The following is a 19172-nucleotide window of genomic DNA, read 5'->3' on the forward strand; positions in this document are numbered from 1 at the left end:
TTTGTCGGAAAGAATTTGTTCAAGTGTTAGAGCCCCAGAATACAAAAACAAGTTGCATCAAGGATCACTGACGAGCAACCGGCTCACATAATTTCTGGTTACAATAATATGAACGCTTGCAAATTAGTTGCTGTATATTCAATTGAATCAGATTCTCGTTACAATAATATGAACTCTTGCAAATTAGCCATGGTATTCAATTGATTCAGATAGATTACTTGGCGTGACGGAAGAGGGAGCTAGATAACCTACAAGACATCCAACAATGCATCAAAAAAGAAAATATACTCGACTACGGGTTGAACAATTTACATTTGAAATAACAAGGCGCCATTGGCGAGGAAAAAGGAGAGCATTACATGTAAACTGCGATACATATTCTTACACAACTAACATCCATTATTCACCTCCTGCTTTTCTGCAGGGTTACACATCTAACAGTTGCTATGCCCATAAGGCCAAAACAACTGGATGAACATATTCTTAAATTAGTAATTGCTACATCACGAGTCAAATACCCTTCCGTTAACCACCTCGGGCAAGACATCTACCTGGAATTTAGAATTTACTTCCACTCCGGGGACACTCACCAGGTGCACAAACAATCGTAATTCAATGGAAACAAAAAACCGAAAAAATGAAATTAGGTTATCTGAGCCAAGGTCAACCTCAATGTCAAAAGGGACCAAAGTGGTAGATATTACAGTTTTCACCAGCATGGCAACCAAGACAACGTAGAAAGAATCCAAACGATCCCAAGTTTTTAGATACGAACTGGACCACTAAAAGAGTCGGCACCTGTACCAGCTTCTTTGTGCTTTAAACTGAGATTTGCAAACTGAGCATCAAGATCTCTGCTATTTTTCCGTCTGTGGCTAGATGACGGCCGCTGATGAGATTGCTGCTGCTGCTGTTGATACAGGGCTCGAAGACGACTCATCTCCCTTTCCAAAACTTCATGCTCCACTGAATCCAACAAAAATCATTTATACTGTTATTAACTCATACTCAACAAAAGCTTTATCTAGCCACATGATACGGGCTGTCATACATATAGCTAGTGGAAATTGGAAACCACAACAGAAAATAAGTCTTTAATGTTGATTTGTGAAAACTAAGTCTCCAGCAAAAAATAAGTCTTAAATGTTTAATTTATAGCATTTAACTTGTGATACTTAACTTAATCCGTCAAATAGCAGCAACTCCATGACATAGCAACAGATATGACTATGAGTGCCAATTTACATCATCAATATGATATATTTTCTTCCCACATTTTAGTCTACAGATTAATGCCAGGAACTACAGAAAAGTTTTACAAAGCCAAACAACATGGCAATTAAAATCTGGCAACTTCAAAACCCAAATTGAAAGCCTGTCAAGGCAAAAGGCAAAATTTTAACAGCATTCATCAAAAGCCTCAGTACGAGGGAATTCGATGTCAAACCATAATTGACATGATAACCAACCACACACAAGCTTTGAATGAGTCGGGAGGATGAATATTATCACACCCTAATTAAGTATCTTTGTGTCGACTAGCATGAGCTTCTCAAGTCTAAACTTATTTATTCACCGTATGCCCAAGGGTTTATTTATTCAAAGATTAAATCATCACGAAGTAAAAAAATAAGCAGACACGCATGAATTTCACGACAACTTTCTGAAAATTTCACATAATCAGATCTAGTTAAGAGCATGCTGAAACTTAATCGAACCAAGGGCCCACATCTAAGACATTAACAAAGGAAAGAGTTCCAGAATAGTTGACAACACTTACAGTATTTGATAAGCTTCTCCTGGGCCAAGTTATCCAAACGCTGTTTCAAAGCTTTATTCTCCATGCTAAGGATTAAATTCTGTTGATTGAGAAACTCAAGCTCAGCTGAAACTTCAGACCCTTCCGCCTGTAAAATAGTGTAAGTGACAATATACAAAACAGTGAGTTTATGACTCCATTGCCTTTCCTCCAACAGCAAAACAAAAATAAGAGTATGAAAAAGGAGTTTCCAAATTATACTTGCCTGTAGGGCCTGTACATTTCTTTCCAGCTCTGCTATGTACTGAAGCTTCCGAACCCTCGAACGTTGAGCAAATTGCCTACATTAGATTGACGTTAAGGAATAGTTCTTGAGGCTAATATAACATGGTCAGTTCACAGCTATTGAACATCTAATCAACTTGCTAAACAAAAAAAATCATATCTTTTTCACATAATTGTCACTCTATCACGAATTACAAATACATAAAACACACTAAAAAACAAGCTCAAATGTTAGAGCACCTCACTAATAGTGATCAATACATGCATTACATGTTACTATCACCTTGTTTGGTTATTAGGTATTATATGGTGGTAATAAAAATGAGTTACAAAATGTTCTGTCATTCCATAGTAATGACGCTTTCAACATCAAACACGCTTTTTCAACATAGTTTTCCATTACCACCTAATGCCACATTCTCACGTGGTAACATAATAGAAAAAATTTCATGAAGAAAAAACTAATAAAAGTAGGACAAGCATGATCATAAACCTTGTTAAAGTAATTTTTTAGCTAAATTGCTCAAGTTTTTATTACTATGCCAACCATATAATACCAACAAGCATCAACTAAACAACCAAACGAACCGTAAGTATAAAAGTGCGTGAAATATGAAAGGATTTTAGAATCAAAACACTGATGAAACAAACATCAAAGAGGAAATCTAAGTAGAACTAGTGTAATAATAGTGAATAATTATTTAGTTGAGACATGGACGGAGGCTTACTGTTTAGCGCGTTTTGTATCATTTTCAGACGGAGATTTTGCATGGGAACCATCTTTCCTCTCAGAAGTTTTTAAATCATGAGAGCCCAATTCACTGTGGTCTTGCTTCTCAGCCCCTGTAGACGAAATTGGATCCACTTCAAGTGGTGCAGAGGATACTCCCATACTTTGGTTAACAGCATTATCTCTGGATGAACAGATGCCACTAGTATAATTTGTGGGAGCTACTTTTAGTTCCAATGGCCTATTCTTAGGTTTCCCAAAAAATTTAGGATCGTGATAAAGAGATCCTTGATGAGTATCTTTCCTAAGATCTAGATTTCGTGACCCCCATAAAGGAGAAGACGCCACAGATTGGAACTTGCTCTCATCCTGTGATATTGACATATAATCTGCATTCAACATGTTGCCAGCATCAAAATAAGCAAAAGAGTCACTTGATGAGCGGCGATGACCTTTACGTACAGGGGTATCCGGCTCATTTAAAAGTTCATCGAACCAAGAGGGTTGCTCCTCTATTAGGCTCTCTGATGAAGTTCTTTGATGAAAGGCACTTCCATCTCTACATTTTGTGGTAGATTTTGATCCCAGAGAGGCATTGGGTCCATATTCAGTGTAAGATGGAGTAATACAGGGGAATGGACTTTTAGGGGGGAGAAGATAGTTCTTGCCATTATGCATCAGGTTTCTGACGTTTGCAGATCCTTTGGGATTCGCCATGTCCTAGAGAAAAAAATTGCCTGTCAATTATAAAAACTCACTAGGTCATCATCAAAAAATTACTTCTTTTGTGTCTCACAACGCTATAAGAGGAAAAGAGTTTAAAATTTAACAGTTAAATAAACCTAAGATCTTCTAAATCAATTAGTTAAATTTGGCATTCAACAACAGCGACCAGTTCTCTCAAATTTTGCATGGTCATCTTCACACTATAGGACAAGTATCATCCAGGGATCTAAATAATTGAGAATTGGCTATTCTAGCCACTACATCACAGAACAGTATTAAAATTATATCATGAGGCCATCCACTCAATTCAAGTCATTACAGTTACCACTCCTATTGTGTCTTACAAGAAGGAAATACCTACACTCATATTTTATATCTACCAACATTTAAAGCTCACATGAATCATATCTACATAAATAAATAGTTGATACTTGATAATATTGACAATAAGAACAAATACGTTGTACACGTATGATTTACAGTAAAATAGAACACTTGACTTTTAGTTTAAAATGGAAATACCGAGGCTTTTCGATCCATGAAATGACAGTAGGTCAGCAGCAAATGCTAAACTAATACCAAATAGACACCACCTTTCACAACTCAAATCATAGAAAACTTTCAATTGAAACCAAACTTTTGTTCAATAGAGGAGAATAAAAGTAGGTTGACATGGTGCACAAGTTGCCAGCCTGCGACATAGTGATCACTAAAATAGAGAGGGAATGCAGATTAATAATTTTGGAAAAAAATAATCCACAATAGAATATAATTAGCTCAAATCGAAAAAAGGCTGACATGTAAAACTGTTCATGCATCTGATTTCTAAATGCACTAGCTGCAATCCACCAGAGCTTCACAGACCATTTGATAATAGGGTTAGTTATTACGCTTACACGTCATTACAGGAATAGCTTTACACTTAACCTACATTGCTTTTGAAATACAATATACTGTCTGAATCATAGTTTTTGTTATTTACTGAAGTTTAGAACAACTTAATTCATCACAAAATAATAAAGATGCGTTAAAAGGGAACACTTAATACATAAGCTTGTTGAATAGAGACTAAAAATTGTATTTGTAACACCTAAGACTGCCCATGTCTGCAACTCTGTAACAGTTATGGCTACTGAATACACAACCTTTCAAAGGGCCATTTGTTAACAGCCATTTAAACAAGGCTGCAAAGCAATTATTGAGTTTTATGCACGCCTTACAAGTAGTAAGCATTTAACTAATAAAATCCAGCCAATTTCTAGCTATCAAGTCTGAGAATTATGGGGTGACGCCATTATACAGGTCACCAATAGTATCTGCAAGTCAGGCCTATCATTTGAGAGTAGCAAGGTTATGTGATACATCATACGACTTGGTTTCTGCTGTCTAACTGGAGCTGGAAAGATTGCTACTAATTTTAGACTTCAGCTAGTCCACGATACTCAAATGACAATGCAGCTTTATAACACCACACACCACAATCAAATTTCTGTTTGTCAATTGTAACATTTAAAGAGGCAGGCGTGAAGCTCATCAGTCAAACATTGCACATAAAGGACACATTTTTCAAAAGCATGTTTTGTAATAGTGAATAGAATTCTCCATTACTTCAAGTATTTCATACAATCCAAGTAGTGAATGAATGCAAATGTCGAAAGGCTTGGTTGAGCTGCATGTGCGTACCGAAAAGATAAGACCGCAACACCCAGCCCCCAGGGTCCAGGATTGAAAAAACCCAGTTTCATAAAAGAACCCCACCACTTCAATTCTCCTTCTTATACACAGAGTACTTGTACCATTGTACTTCTACAAAGAAATTTCCAATAGGAATTTGAAGCAACAAAATTCATGTCTCATAAAGGTTATCTCCATCATGATTGTACAACAAAAGTGTATAACATAAGAACTTCTCTAATGATTATACACATTTACGTCTATAAGAAAACGCAAACATACATTCATAGTTCAAGCAAAAAATACCAATCAACAGATGCTTAGCAAGACACTGTCAACATACTGTAAGAAACCTTCACTGGATTCATACAAAATTGCAGCATTTTAATCTTTTAAGGACCATCAAATAATATAGCACGTTACTATTTCGGTAACAACTGTTACTACAACACTCCATCACAACTAACATTCTATTACCTAAAGTCATTTAGACTTTAGTGACTCCCGCATTAACGGGTTTTGAGGGCGTGGGATGCACACAACCCTACATTTGAGTAGCAGCTGTCACTAAACTACAAAATTAGCATAGTAGTCAAAGAATTGGGCTTGATTTAACAAAAACACCATGAATCCACTCCTACGAAGTTCATACAAATTTGGAAAAATCCACAAAGCCACCAACATTTTAGTTCATCAATTTAATTTTCAACTCAACAAGCTACACAATCCATTAAAAAAAAGCAACCATCTTATCCTCAATTAAACTCCACAAACACCAAACTCCTAAAAATCTATCAATTTCTACAGAGAACACAATCAACAACAGCCTACATTATAAATAAAACAGTACAAACAATAAACCAAACTAAACAAACAGAAATGAGAATAACAACACATACACCAAAAAGATGAAATACCAATCAATGAATAAAAAGTTGCCGATGAAATAGGGTTTTGTCAATGACAGCTTATCCACACGTCGGAAGATAAGAATAAATTCTTATCAAAACGATTATTCAAATATTCTGGAAAAAAAATGATCCGATTCCCGCAATTCCGTCTCCGGCAAACAGAAAGTATAGATTAAAATCGAAACTCAACTGAACAATGTCGAAGTTGTCAAAGTTGCAGATCTGACTAAAATTGCAGAAGTAGAGTAATATAACAACGAAGACGAAGTGAATTAAAATAAACTAGGGTTAGCACAATTTCAATCGAACAACATTGTTGCCGGACAAAAAACGCCGGAAAAGTAGTGGTCGCCGGAGGGAGATAAAGTGGTACAGGCTAAAAAGAGAGATAGAGTGGTAGAGGGAGAAATTGAAGAGTTTTTGTTGGGAAAAGAGAGGGTTTTGTTTAATGTTTAAGCATGTGATTTTCTTTTTAGTATTTTTTTCTGAGTGGTTTTTTTATCACTCCTATTTATTATGAGTAAAGTAGAGTAGTCAAAACAATGGATTTTATAGTTTTGTAGATGGCTTAATTGATTTTAGATTGGATTATTTTTGATTAAATTGCTTTTATATAGTTGGATTTGGGTCAAATGTCTAAAATTTATTTTCTTTTCATTAAATGAAAAAAATTAAAAGTATAAAATACTTTTTATTTTTATAACTTTTTTCTCATAAACTCAATCAACATACTTCTTTTTAGAGTCTAACAAAAGTATAAGATTCTAAAATTTTAAAATAACTAAAAACATGAAGTAGTTGGTTTTGATTAATAAAAAATAATGATGTGAAACTGAAGAAATATAAATCAAACTTAGAAAATAAACAATTTTGGCTTATTTTATTGTTTATTTTTTGAGTTGAAATATTTTTGATTCATTAGCCAAAATTATTAAGTTATGACGACACTAATTTTCGATCCATTTTCATGTCAATTTCTTGAGTTTCGGTTTCAATATCAAAATTGTTACCCAATTTGATTGTTGAATATAGCATGATGAAGGAAAATAATAAGCATTTTGGAAATTTATTTTTCTTATTAAAACTATTATTCAATTTTATTTTGAAATATAGCACAGATCAAGAAGAAAAAGTAATGAAGAAAATGTTAGTGACAACTAGATCGTTATAAATAATACTACTAAAAGTAAGAGAAAATATATAGAATAAATTAAAAAAATATTAAAATTATTATTTAAATAGAAATATAGCAAAGTGAACAAAGAAATTAAAATGAAATGCATTGTAATTTAATGGATAATAATAAAGTGGGAGTAGTAAGTAAGAAATGAGCAAGTATAGGCTGTACAAATTGATATCAATATCAAACGGCTGGGAAGCATTTAAAAAAAATAAATTGGCGCCACTGAAAAATAAAAAATAATAATTATAATTTTGTTTTTTTTGCATTAATATTAAAAAGTGGAGTACTTGAGATGGTCGTGCAATTAGCGGCAAAATGCAAGCTGTCAAACAGTTGTAATTTAGCATACATCTCAATTTAGATGTCTCATTTGCTTGGGTACGGTTATTAAAGATGATGTGGGGTCCATTAAAAAGGGTAAGTAGTAAAGGGTAAGTAGTGAAGGGTAGTTGGGTAAGTAAGGTATATGGGGGTATATTCGTAATTACTTGTGTGAACTAAGGATATTTAGGTAAAAAAAGATTGACAAAAATAGAAATTGGACAACTAAAAAGACTTTGCCAAATAAGAAAATGGGACAACTAAATTGGTTCGGAGGGAATATTATTGTGAATATTTAAGAAAAAAATATAATTAAGTGAAATTTTATTTGAATTGTCTATTTATATGTTATTTATAATATTACGTTTTTATTATTTTTAGTTATACATAATTCAAAAATTTAAGATATAAATGATTAAAATAATGTATTGAATTACATTAAAAAAAGTGAAACATAACAAGTTAAGATTATTTATAATTAATTAAAAGTTGAAATTATTATAATGAACTAATCAGTATAGTTTATTCTAAAAGATAAATAAAATATGTGTATTGTTAATGATTTGATTTATTATTGATTAATGTATAAGTAAATGGATAGATAAACTAATTCCCCTTATATCACTACTTTGTCATTTTCTTCATCTAATGATTTGTATAATTGCCGGTTGCCACTTGGTTTTGTGATTGAGAAAATAAGGGAAAAGTTACTCTTACTTCTATTATTTAAATTTAAAGTTCACTTGAGATTTAAAATCATTTCTCTACTATTTTTTGTTTTTTTTATAAATGACTTGACTTGAATGAAGAATACTACTATAACTTGAGCAAACTTGATATTTTTGAAATTAAAATAAGATAAGATTAAAATAATTTAGATTAATTGTTTTTCTAAATCTTGTACGATATTTTTTTTAGTTAGTTTAAGAATATATACTTTCCTTTTTTATAAGAAGTTAGTTAGAACTCTTATCTTTTAATTAGTTTATATTATTCATCTTGTATTGTTTATAGATGTCGTTTGTAGGTTTATAAAGTCGAAATGAAATTTCTAATAGATTGTAAACTGAATTACAAAGAGAAATTCATGGCTTAAGAAATGTTGCAATTTCTTCATCATCATCATACAATCTACTAATTGATAAACATTTTTGCCATTTGTCACTTTATGAATCAATTATTTTGTCATTTGTCAATTTGTCACTTCATGAATCTATTATTTTGCCATTTGTCACTTCACGAATCAATTGTATCAAGTATTTGTGTTACCTACTTAATTTACTACCCTTTGTATTCTTACACTATTTAATTAACACTATTAGTCTTAAAGTAAAATACTATTAACCTTTTGACAATTTTCTATTTCATGCTATTTGGAATCAGTTAGTCTCTTGAGAGACCGTCATCGTTTAAAATTATTTCTATTTGCGATTTATGTGTAAGAGGAAATATATTCAAGTGAAATAACATTTAATCACATGCGTTTATAATATCAATATTTTATAATTTTTAGTTAAGTATAGTTTAAGATATAAATAATTAGAATTACACATTTGTTTGCGTAAAACGTGAAATGTATATCAAATATAATAAAATGAAGACAGTACTTAGTTATTACTTATTAGTGCATCCCCTCGATCATCTAAATTTTGGGTAATAAAAAGAAATTAAATTGTGTAGATGAATTTAAAGATATTTTATAAAAAATAATAGATCAATTTCTATAACAAAATAAATGTGATAATTCAAAATAGAAAACGTGGCAAAGTGACGCTAATAGAGACATTATTGGATGAGTGATCTTTGTGAAACGTATTTTAAGCTCGGCCCATTAAAGATTAATGCCTACCTATCGTATTCTTAATGTCTATTTACGTTATCCTTAATGCTTACTTGCCGAATTCTTAATGCCTACTTTCAATATCTTAAATGTCTACTTACATCATTCTCAATGCCTACTTATAATATTTTTAAAAATATATAATAAAATATTATTTAATAATTAATTAATAACTATTATTAATCTCCATCTTCCCTATTGTAGTTTACATTATCATCAATAAAGAAGTTAATTTAACATGGTAGTAAGTGTAATTAAAATATTTATAATGACATAGAATTCAAAATTTCATAATAATTTTAGTTTAGTGTAATTAATTAATTAATTATTATTAATATTAACATTACTTAATAATAATCTCTATTTTAGTTTAGCTTTATGTAAGAAAAATTAACCAATTGATTAATCTAAGGCTAATTAATGTAGTTAATTCAATTATAAACCCCTCCCTTCATATTCTCTACATAATGCATTATAAAGTGACAATTTGCAATAGAAAACGAAAACCTTTTGAAGTAAAGTTAGAGTTAAGTGATACAATGGAAATAACTCATGCAAACTTATCATATCCTATTAGTATTATTAATTGATACCAACATTTAGTATTATTATTATTATTATGTGGTACAACATTAAAAGTTTATATCACTATAAATATACACTCATTACTTGATAATATTAGATATCATTTAATATATTGGTCAAATTACAAAGCAATATTTATTTTATTTATTAGGCATTTAATTTATCTTTCCCGTGTAGTTGCGTCTTTTTATCTTTCTCGAGCCGGGGGACTCCTTTGGGCGCGCTCTATTTTATGGGTATGAGTTGCTGCCGTCCTTCCCTCCCCAGACCCTATCCATAGTTTTTCTATAAGCGGGATACACTGGGTAGGATGATGATGATGATTTAAAAAAAATTTTGAGATTAAAGAATCAAAGGGTTTGTTGAAAATTAAGGCAAAAGTCATATATACATAGAAATCAATGGAAGATAAAATTTATCGTTCGATTTGCCAAAATAAAAAAATGGCCAAGTATGTGATTTTTTAAACCCAACTATCTACTTTGTAATGAACATAATAAATTTGAACAATAACTGAATACATATACAGGATCAATTACTATTGCAAATTCAATGTACACATCAAGACTTATTAACAATGGAGATATACCGGAAGTTCGTGCATTCAAGCAAAGGTAAATTACATATTTTAAATACTCAATATACCTTCATTTGTCAATTGTTTAACTTTATAAAAATATCATATTATATTAATTTTCATAATTATTTTATAGGATGAAAGAAATCAGGGGAGAAGGATCAACTATGCTAATAGAGGTAGAGGCACAAGGAACAAAGAGTGATGAGGAGATCTTTTTAAACTCCTATCATTTTTTACCTCCCAATGGTTATGAGAAATTGAAGAAGGTTTGCTTTAAAGTTTGTTAAATATGTAAAAATTTCAAAATATTTTATTTTGCAATAAAGCTAACATTAGAAAGTTTTTTTCCTTTAAAAATAGGGAGACACATTTGTAACATGTGCAACTATTGTGGCTATTGACCGAAATCACCCATGGTCTTACAATTCTTGCAATAAGTGTCTTCAAAAAGTTGTGATGCTGATGAGTCAATGTTTTGTCCAACATACAAATCTAATTTTGAAATTGCTTATCCAAGGTAAAATTTAAAAACAATACATGTAACACTCCTGAATTTTCAACCCCTTACATGAAACCAGAAATCGTGAAGGAAGGGAGAAAATTCGGGTGTTACATAAAAAGAAAAGGGAACATAATTAAAATAAACGCTAAAGATTAATTAAAAAGGTGAGTAAGTGGAAACTTCGGCAGCATCTCTGCTGAAAACTGATGCTGAAAACTGAGGACGTGACAAGAATATATATAATTGGATAACATAACTATAATAATCTAAGGCCTTTAATGCCTTCAAGAATATGTCACGACGAAAAGAATCATCGTCGGCTTCTCAAATCATCAACCCTAATGAGGATCATGGTTCCAGTGTTAACGCATCGATCTGACGGATACTACAGGAGTATTCTCAATACTATACATCCAAAAAAAAACTACGCAGCGGAGCAATGGATCATACAAGGAGTCACATGGCTCCATACAAAAGAATTTATACAACCCCAAAAGATAACTTTACAAGTAATATAGAAGCTACAAGCATTAGACAATTTGTACACAGTTGTTACGAACGTACTCCGCTCTTTCCCCCAATGCAAAGCTAAAGAAGCTCCTATACCTGTCATGTCAAGCTATGATCCTCCTGCTGCAAGCATCACTGCACGACCACAAGTTACAAAAATCACCCAACTAAGGGTCTGCTTTCCTCTTATAAACTGGGAACTTATACAAGTTAGGAATAGAACTAATAAGTTCTCTTAACTACTTTGTCATACCAGCTAGAAACCAAAGTAACCACTATCATCCATTCACGACAAGCTTTCAATTACTTCTAGCACGTACGCATCTCATTCAACACCAAGTATAATCGTCAATTCAACAATAACACAAGTTTTTCCAGCGGCAAAGAATAAAAGGATTATGTCGACTGCTTCATTACACCAACTAACTTTGAGTTATAACGGTTCACATCATCTTAATATAAAGCGACGATTCTCACTTAATGTTGATGTAGTGCTAATATGACGACAAGGACGAATCTTAAAGTTATCACATCGCAATATCATTTATTATATTCTCCAAGGCTAGAAAGAACTAAAATCAAGGCATCATACAAATAACTTTAATAATTCTCAACAGTTGACACTATGTTCATGGCTTATTACAATTATGTATTTATGATTTCAATAACCTAATGAGGTATTAGTAACTCTCACAATTAAATCACTAACAATTAGCAACTACTACTCCCAATTAACAACCAAACCATTTCTATAGTCAACCGTAATCAAAAATATTACCAATTGCCACAACAATAAGCAACCAAGTCTTAAAACAACTTATAAGATTATTGAATAAATCATCACACCACCAAAGTAGCATACAAACACACACACACTACTAGTAATCACATCTCTAAATAAAACCCTAATCATTTCATGTTCAAGGATGATTCTTTTAACTATTACCCATACTAGAATTCAATAAGACTAATAAACAGTCAACACACAACTCATAAACATGGTAGATTCTAATTAGAATGAGTAATTTAATCAATTTGAAAAGTGAGAGATGACTTACAATGGGTGAAACTAGAAAATGGTCAAGAGGTTGGTGGTTCTTGTGGTGGTGGCGTGATTCAAGACACGGTGGTGGAGAAGAGCTGCGCGGAGCCAATGGGGAAGTAAACCCGCAGCCGCCTGCTGCTGTGAGGCGTGTGACTGCAGCCGCCTGCTGTTGGGCTGCACGTGGGAGTGAGGAGGAAGGTCGGGGCTTCTTGGTGGTGTTTCTGTGGGCTGTGCAGCGGCTGGTGGTGGCCAACTGTTCTCTGGCGGCGCAAGGGGGAGAAGAGAGAAAGAATGAGAAGGAAGAGAAGGAGGAATTGACAGCTCTTTGAGCATTTAGGGTTTTCACGGGTTTTATACTCGTTAGTGCTATTATCATTATTATTATTATTATTACGTTTATTTATTATTAGGTTTATTTATTTATTTATTTATTTATTTTTTATCTCGATTCATTTTCTTGTGAGACCCTCACCTTCGTGGGCTCACACATTTTAATAAATAATCATTTTGATTCTAACCTCTTTATTTAAGAAATCGTAACTATATTTTTAATATATATATAAGTTAACATTTACATTCATGTATGCAAGAAATTTATTAAACTAATTCAGAAATAATTTAATATAATTGTAAAATCTTTAAAAATTATTAAAATATTAAATAATTTCATTATTAAAATCTCGGGGTGTTACAATGCACATATATAAAGACCTTAATATTAGCATATAAATTTTATTGAAATTGTAGGTACAAAGTTTTTGTTACTGTGGCTAATTCTGATTCAACCGGAACATATGTGTTGTTTGACTCCATTGTAAAAAAAGAGTTGGTGATATCTGCAAATGAGACAAGGGAAAGAAAAGAAAAGGTAGGTACATCCTAATAGATTTATTAGACTTGATCAATTTTAAATTAATAAATAATATATTTAAATTAATTAAGAAGGGGACAAACTTCATATAATGATTGATTTAGTTTTTTTGGAATGCATTGTATTTGATAGTTCATTATTTTGTAACAGTGTGGAGATGTAGAATCTTTTACAGTGGAGTTAAACTATTTTGTAGAAAAGATCTATCTCTTCTTCATAGTTAAGGTGAGTGAAGACTACAACATTAAGAAAGGAACCAAATCCTATACAATGTGTAAGATATCAAAATCCATGTCAAGTGAAATGGATTAAGTTAACATAATATGAATTTGAAGTTTACAAAGGTGTCATATTAGACTCAAGTTTACCAAAAAAAAAAAACCCTAAAGATTTAGGCTAATGAAAAACAATGCATCAGGAACATCAATGAAGGAGGAAGTAAGTGAAGACATTAATTCAGACATTAATTTAGCAATAAATTGGACAAGTGGAGGGAAGCTTTAGAAGGTAAAGGGTTGCGCATTAGCCGTATGAAGACCGAGTATTTGCGCTGTGACTTCAGTGGGACATTAACGGTAGGTGAACCAGAGGTGTCCATAAATGAAATGGTTGTTAAAAGTACAACCAAGTACAAGTATTTGGGATCGATCATTCAAAGGAATGGGGAGATTGACGGGGATGTAAATTATCGTATACAAGTGGGTTGGCTCAAGTGGCGTGTAGCCACCTCAGTGCTTTGTGATAAGAAATCGCTAAGCAAGTTAAAAGGAAAGTTCGACAATTAGACCGGCTATGCTTTATGGGACCGAATGTTGGCTTGTAAAGAAGATTTTTGAATACAAGATGGAAGTTACAGAAATGTGTATGCTGAGATGGATGTGTGGGCACACATTGATGGATCTAATTAAGAACCAAGATTTTAGGGAAAAACTAGGGATAACCCCTATATCTGGAAAAATGCGCGAAAATAGATTGAGGTGGTTTGGACATGTGCAGAGAAAGACTTTCGACGCCCCTGTGAGGAGGGTAGACAGCATTATAGTAGAGAGTAAAAGGAGTCGAGGACGACCCAGGAGAACTTGGAATGAGCAAATAAGCGTAGACTTGCATGATTTAAACCTCTCTGCGGACCTGACTAGGGATAGGAGTAGTTGGAGACGCCATATCCATGTCTTAGATTTCTGATGTTTTAACCTCTTGCTTTTCTCGTTTACTTTCTATTAGTTCTTTTTTTTCTTTTTGTAGTGGTTTTGCTTTTGTTTTATTTATAGGCCTTTAAGTTATCTTTCTTGTGGTTATTACGATCTATTTATCTTCCTTGAGCCGGAGGACTCCTTTGGCCACGCTCTCCTTTATGGGTATGAGTTGCCGCCGTCTTTCCCTCCCCAGACCCTGTCCTCATTCTATGAGTGGGATACACTGGGTAGGATGATGATGATGATTCTTTATTTATAAAAATCACATCCATACATTTTAGTCATTCAAGTATTATAAAATGAAAAAAACAATCACACTAGGGTCTAAAGTTTCAATCTTTATCCCTAAGAATCACCCAAGACCAATGGTAAGTGTGTTCAATGCAATGAAACAACACTTCAATAATAAGCAATGAGAAACAATAAGAAACAAAGCAAAATCAAAGACATAAGATTTATGAGGTTCACCCCAATGTGGGCTACGTCCTCGGTGGTGGTTAACTTGCTTGATTATGTGAAGAAACAATGGAGTTCTCAAGAACTCTTACAAAGAAGTATTACACTTGGAGAAGATAAAAGAAAATGGGTTTGTGTTTAATTAGGGTTTTAATCCATATTGGAGTGAGTGTATGAGATTCCTATTTATACTAGAAGCTGTATACAAATGATTGGGCAAAGGCCCACATTAAAACATTCCCATAAAACTTATCGCGCAAGAAAAACAAAGTGCATTCTGGACCCTCGCTCGACCGGTCGAGCGAAATAGCCTTGGTCGAGCGGCTTGAATTCCAGTCGAGCAGTAGATCAGAATGCTCACTGATCTGGTCGAGCCAACTGGCTCGGTCGAGCATGCCACAGTGTGGGTCGAGCGGCTCATTAGAAAGTCCATAATGACTCCCACATCATCATACACACATCATCAATCCACATCATACACCATTGGTGCACTCAAAGTCACACCAAAAAATCCAACATAAAACAAAGGAATAAAATCAATCAAAGAATTAAGCAACAACACTCTACTCCCTTTGTCCTTTTGATTTTTAACATTTGCCACAAATATGAAAATTTATTAAGTCATATAGAATACACATTCAAAATGATGGATGGAACATAAATATATAGAAGAAAAAAGGTTAAACTTATATAACAAAGAAATTAATAAATACATTTAGGTATATTAACTTTATAGACCACTAAATTTTAAACATTACATATGTGCTTTATTAATAGCTAACAAATATCATGCCCTTTAATGATTGGTAAAATATTTTTTAATTTTGCAAGCAATGGAAGAATATAAAATATCTTCTAAATGAGCACGAAATAAGCGAAAATGGATTCTAAATTCAAATAGGGAAAAACAAATTGCAACTCCTTCTAATAAAAGTATTAATTATTAATCATTATGCAAACAAAATTTCTAGAACAATTTTTAATACAATTCTAATATAATTTTTAACAATTAACAAAATTTTTAAATCTTGTGAAACCAATTACAAGTAGTGTCTACAAAGGTATACTGCAATTGATCTTCTTGCATTTTGATTATAGCATAACAAATAACAAACAAAATTAATAATATATTATTGCACATTTTTTATACTATCAACACATAAAATATTAATTTCAAATTAACAACAATATGCAGGGTCAATATCAGTAACTCGTGAATAAGGTTTAGTAAGTCTCAACAATTCTACAATTGATCATGATTGCTTAAATAGAAGCTCAACTCAAACTGAAGAAAATTTAAATTCACAAAATACAGACCAATAATGAAGGTAAGAATATTTTCTATTTTTTAAAATAATCATACAAATAAAACATAAATTGATTAAATATGTCTATAATAATTTCAGATTGATTTAATTTTAATTTTATGAAATCAACTTTAATTAAGTATATTAAATTATTGGTTATGTGTAGATAGCATTGACAAAAGTCAAGAAAGAAACACAAGTATTCAAAAATAATAAAATAAAAAATTATCCAATATTTATAAAATTTAAAATTACAATAATTATATATCTATTCATAAATCTATTTTCCAATATATTATTGGGATATTGGCGACCCTGTTTATAAGTGCAATGAATGTAGTGCAAAAATGTGAAATCTTGAACGAGTAGGTAAACATCGTCTAACAAAGAACCCCACATTTTCATTATGTTGTATGAAAGGGAAAATTGAACTGCCATACTTGATACAACCCCCGACATACCTAATAGATTTGTTTAGTAGAAACAATGAAATTAGTAGAAAGTTTCTTAAGAACGTTCGTGGTTACAACATGATGTTTGCCTTCACATCAATGTGAGGAAAGAATGAAAACAGGGTCAGTCACGGACGAGGCCCCTATAATTTCGCAATAGGGGGTCAAAATTATCACAAAATGGGTAGTTTAGTTCCGGATGAAGGTAATACAACAAAGTTTCAACAACTATACATTGTTGACACCGAAAATGAAGTTCAAATCGGAAGCAGACTCAGAGGTAATATATTAAATAATATAAACATATTAACAATTTAATATACAAAAAATAAATCTAAAACATACACTAATTACTCGTTTATTTCAGTTCACGTAATCCTGATGACTTTGATGACGATATAGTGGAAAATATAAAAAGAATGTTGGATCAACATAATCAATATGTCAAGAATGATAGAATGGTAAGGGATAGGATACAACAATGTGAAGAAACAAATGTTCAGATCAAGCTGATTGGTAATTGATCTTATGATGGAAGACAATACAACCTCCCTATCGCATATGAAGTTGCTATACTCATCGTTGGAGACATAGATAATACAATTGATAAATGTGATATTGTCGTCCAATACAAAGGGGTCCTTTACATCAAATATCAGAGTTGCATGCATCTTATTTGCCATTGCAGTATCCATTATTATTCCCGTATGGTGAAGATGAATATCGGACTAATATTAGCCACAAAGAAAATCATTCTAAACCATCAACAAGTAATAAACCTATGAATACATTAATTATGTGTGAATAATTTGCTTTCAGAATAATGGACCGTGATGAGGTGTGCACAATTATTACCCGGTCTGGAAATTTGTTTCAACAGTTTATTGTTGACGCGTGGACTATGACAGAATTCGAAAGATTGAGTTTCATACGCCGCAGCCAGACAAAACTGCAAGCTGAGAATTACATCAATTTCCAAGATGCATCCAAAAGAGGAAATTGTGCATCACGATCGTCTAGACATCGTGTGGTATTACCATCAACTTTCCATGGAGGAGATAGATTTATGAGTGAATTATACCATGACGCAATGGGAGTTTGTAAGACGTATGGTTTCCCTGATTTATTCATCACATTTACATGTAACCCTTAATAGCCTAAACTAAAAAGATTTGTAAATAAGATGGGTTTATGTGTTGAGGAAAGACCAGATATCATCTGTCAAGTTTTTATGAATAAGCTAGATGAGTTAGTAAAAGATCTTACAAAAGGACATTTTTTGGAAAAACAAACACAGTTATATTTTAATTATATCTCAATTTATTCAATCCCTCCAAATTAAAGTAAATAAACTTGAATTACTAACTTATTTAAATGTTTGAATCAGTTGTGTACAGTGTTGAGTTTCAAAAGAGAAGTTTACCATATACACACATTGTGTTGTTTTTACATCGTGATTACAAAATCCCTCATCCATCAGATATTGATAAAATCATCTCAGCAGAGATTCCAAATCGGGAGGAAAATAAGGAAGTTTACAACATAGTATGCGACAAGATGTTGCATGGCCCTTGTGGTAATGCAAATTTAATCTCCCCATGTATACAAGAGGAAAAATGTACAAAAAATTATTCAAAAAGGTATAACGCAGAATCAACTATTGATGAAGAAAGGTTCCCAGTACACCGAAGGCTAGATACCGGAGCAAGTTTTGAAAAAAAAAATGGTGTTCACTTATTACTTATAACATAAAACTTTTGTTGAAGTACAAAGCACAAATAAGCGTTGAGTGGTGCAACCAGTCCAGAGCAGTCAAATATCTCTTCAAATACATCAACAAAAGAAATAATAGAGTAACTGCCAAGTAGGGATGCAGGCGGGGCGGGGATGGGTCCCGGTTTGATGGGTCATGGGGCGGGTACGGGTATAAAATTCATATCCATCGCGGGGATGGGGATGGGGATGGGGATGGGTTTTAGGTGATACCCGCCCCGCCCCATCCCCGCCCCACCCCGCCCCGCCCCGCCTAACGAAATGTACAAATTTTGAGAATAGGAATACCCTAAATTATTTTTCAAATTTCTGAAAACCTTGAATTATTTTCAAATTTTTTTAAAAAATTTAAAAACCCCGTTTTTATATTTCTTTTAAGGTCTAAGATCATGTTTTTTAGAGTAAGGTTTATAATCATGTTTTGTCTATTTTTTATCCTTTTTTCTCAATAAAATTTGTTTATATT

General features: G+C 32.5%; 1 protein-coding gene and 1 long non-coding RNA gene across 7 annotated transcripts; both read right to left on the bottom strand.

Moving 5' to 3' along the window:
• Nucleotides 1-108: 108 nt before the first annotated feature.
• On the bottom strand, nt 109-6578 carry LOC130805112 (uncharacterized protein At4g06598-like). 6 transcript variants are annotated; one of them, XM_057669750.1, is made up of 5 exons: nt 6276-6578; nt 2773-3494; nt 2025-2100; nt 1781-1907; nt 109-966 (listed from the first exon to the last, which is right to left on the bottom strand). In XM_057669750.1, exons 2-5 carry the CDS (start codon nt 3489-3491, stop codon nt 764-766), a joined length of 1125 nt encoding a protein of 374 aa, XP_057525733.1. In that variant the 5' UTR covers nt 3492-3494; nt 6276-6578; the 3' UTR covers nt 109-763. The 6 variants fall into 6 exon arrangements, with proteins under 6 accessions (XP_057525733.1, XP_057525729.1, XP_057525731.1 ...); XM_057669746.1 differs by having other exon boundaries at nt 2773-3511; XM_057669748.1 differs by having other exon boundaries at nt 6092-6578.
• A 4801-nt stretch (nt 6579-11379) lies between these two features.
• LOC130806811 (uncharacterized) lies at nt 11380-12988 on the bottom strand. The gene is made up of 2 exons (XR_009040375.1): nt 12665-12988; nt 11380-11741 (listed from the first exon to the last, which is right to left on the bottom strand). It is a non-coding gene; the product is annotated as an uncharacterized LOC130806811 (long non-coding RNA).
• Between the last annotated feature and the right edge of the window lie 6184 nt (nt 12989-19172).

Source organism: Amaranthus tricolor, chromosome 2 (assembly GCF_026212465.1).
Source record: "Amaranthus tricolor cultivar Red isolate AtriRed21 chromosome 2, ASM2621246v1, whole genome shotgun sequence".
Lineage (NCBI taxonomy): Eukaryota > Viridiplantae > Streptophyta > Magnoliopsida > Caryophyllales > Amaranthaceae > Amaranthus > Amaranthus tricolor.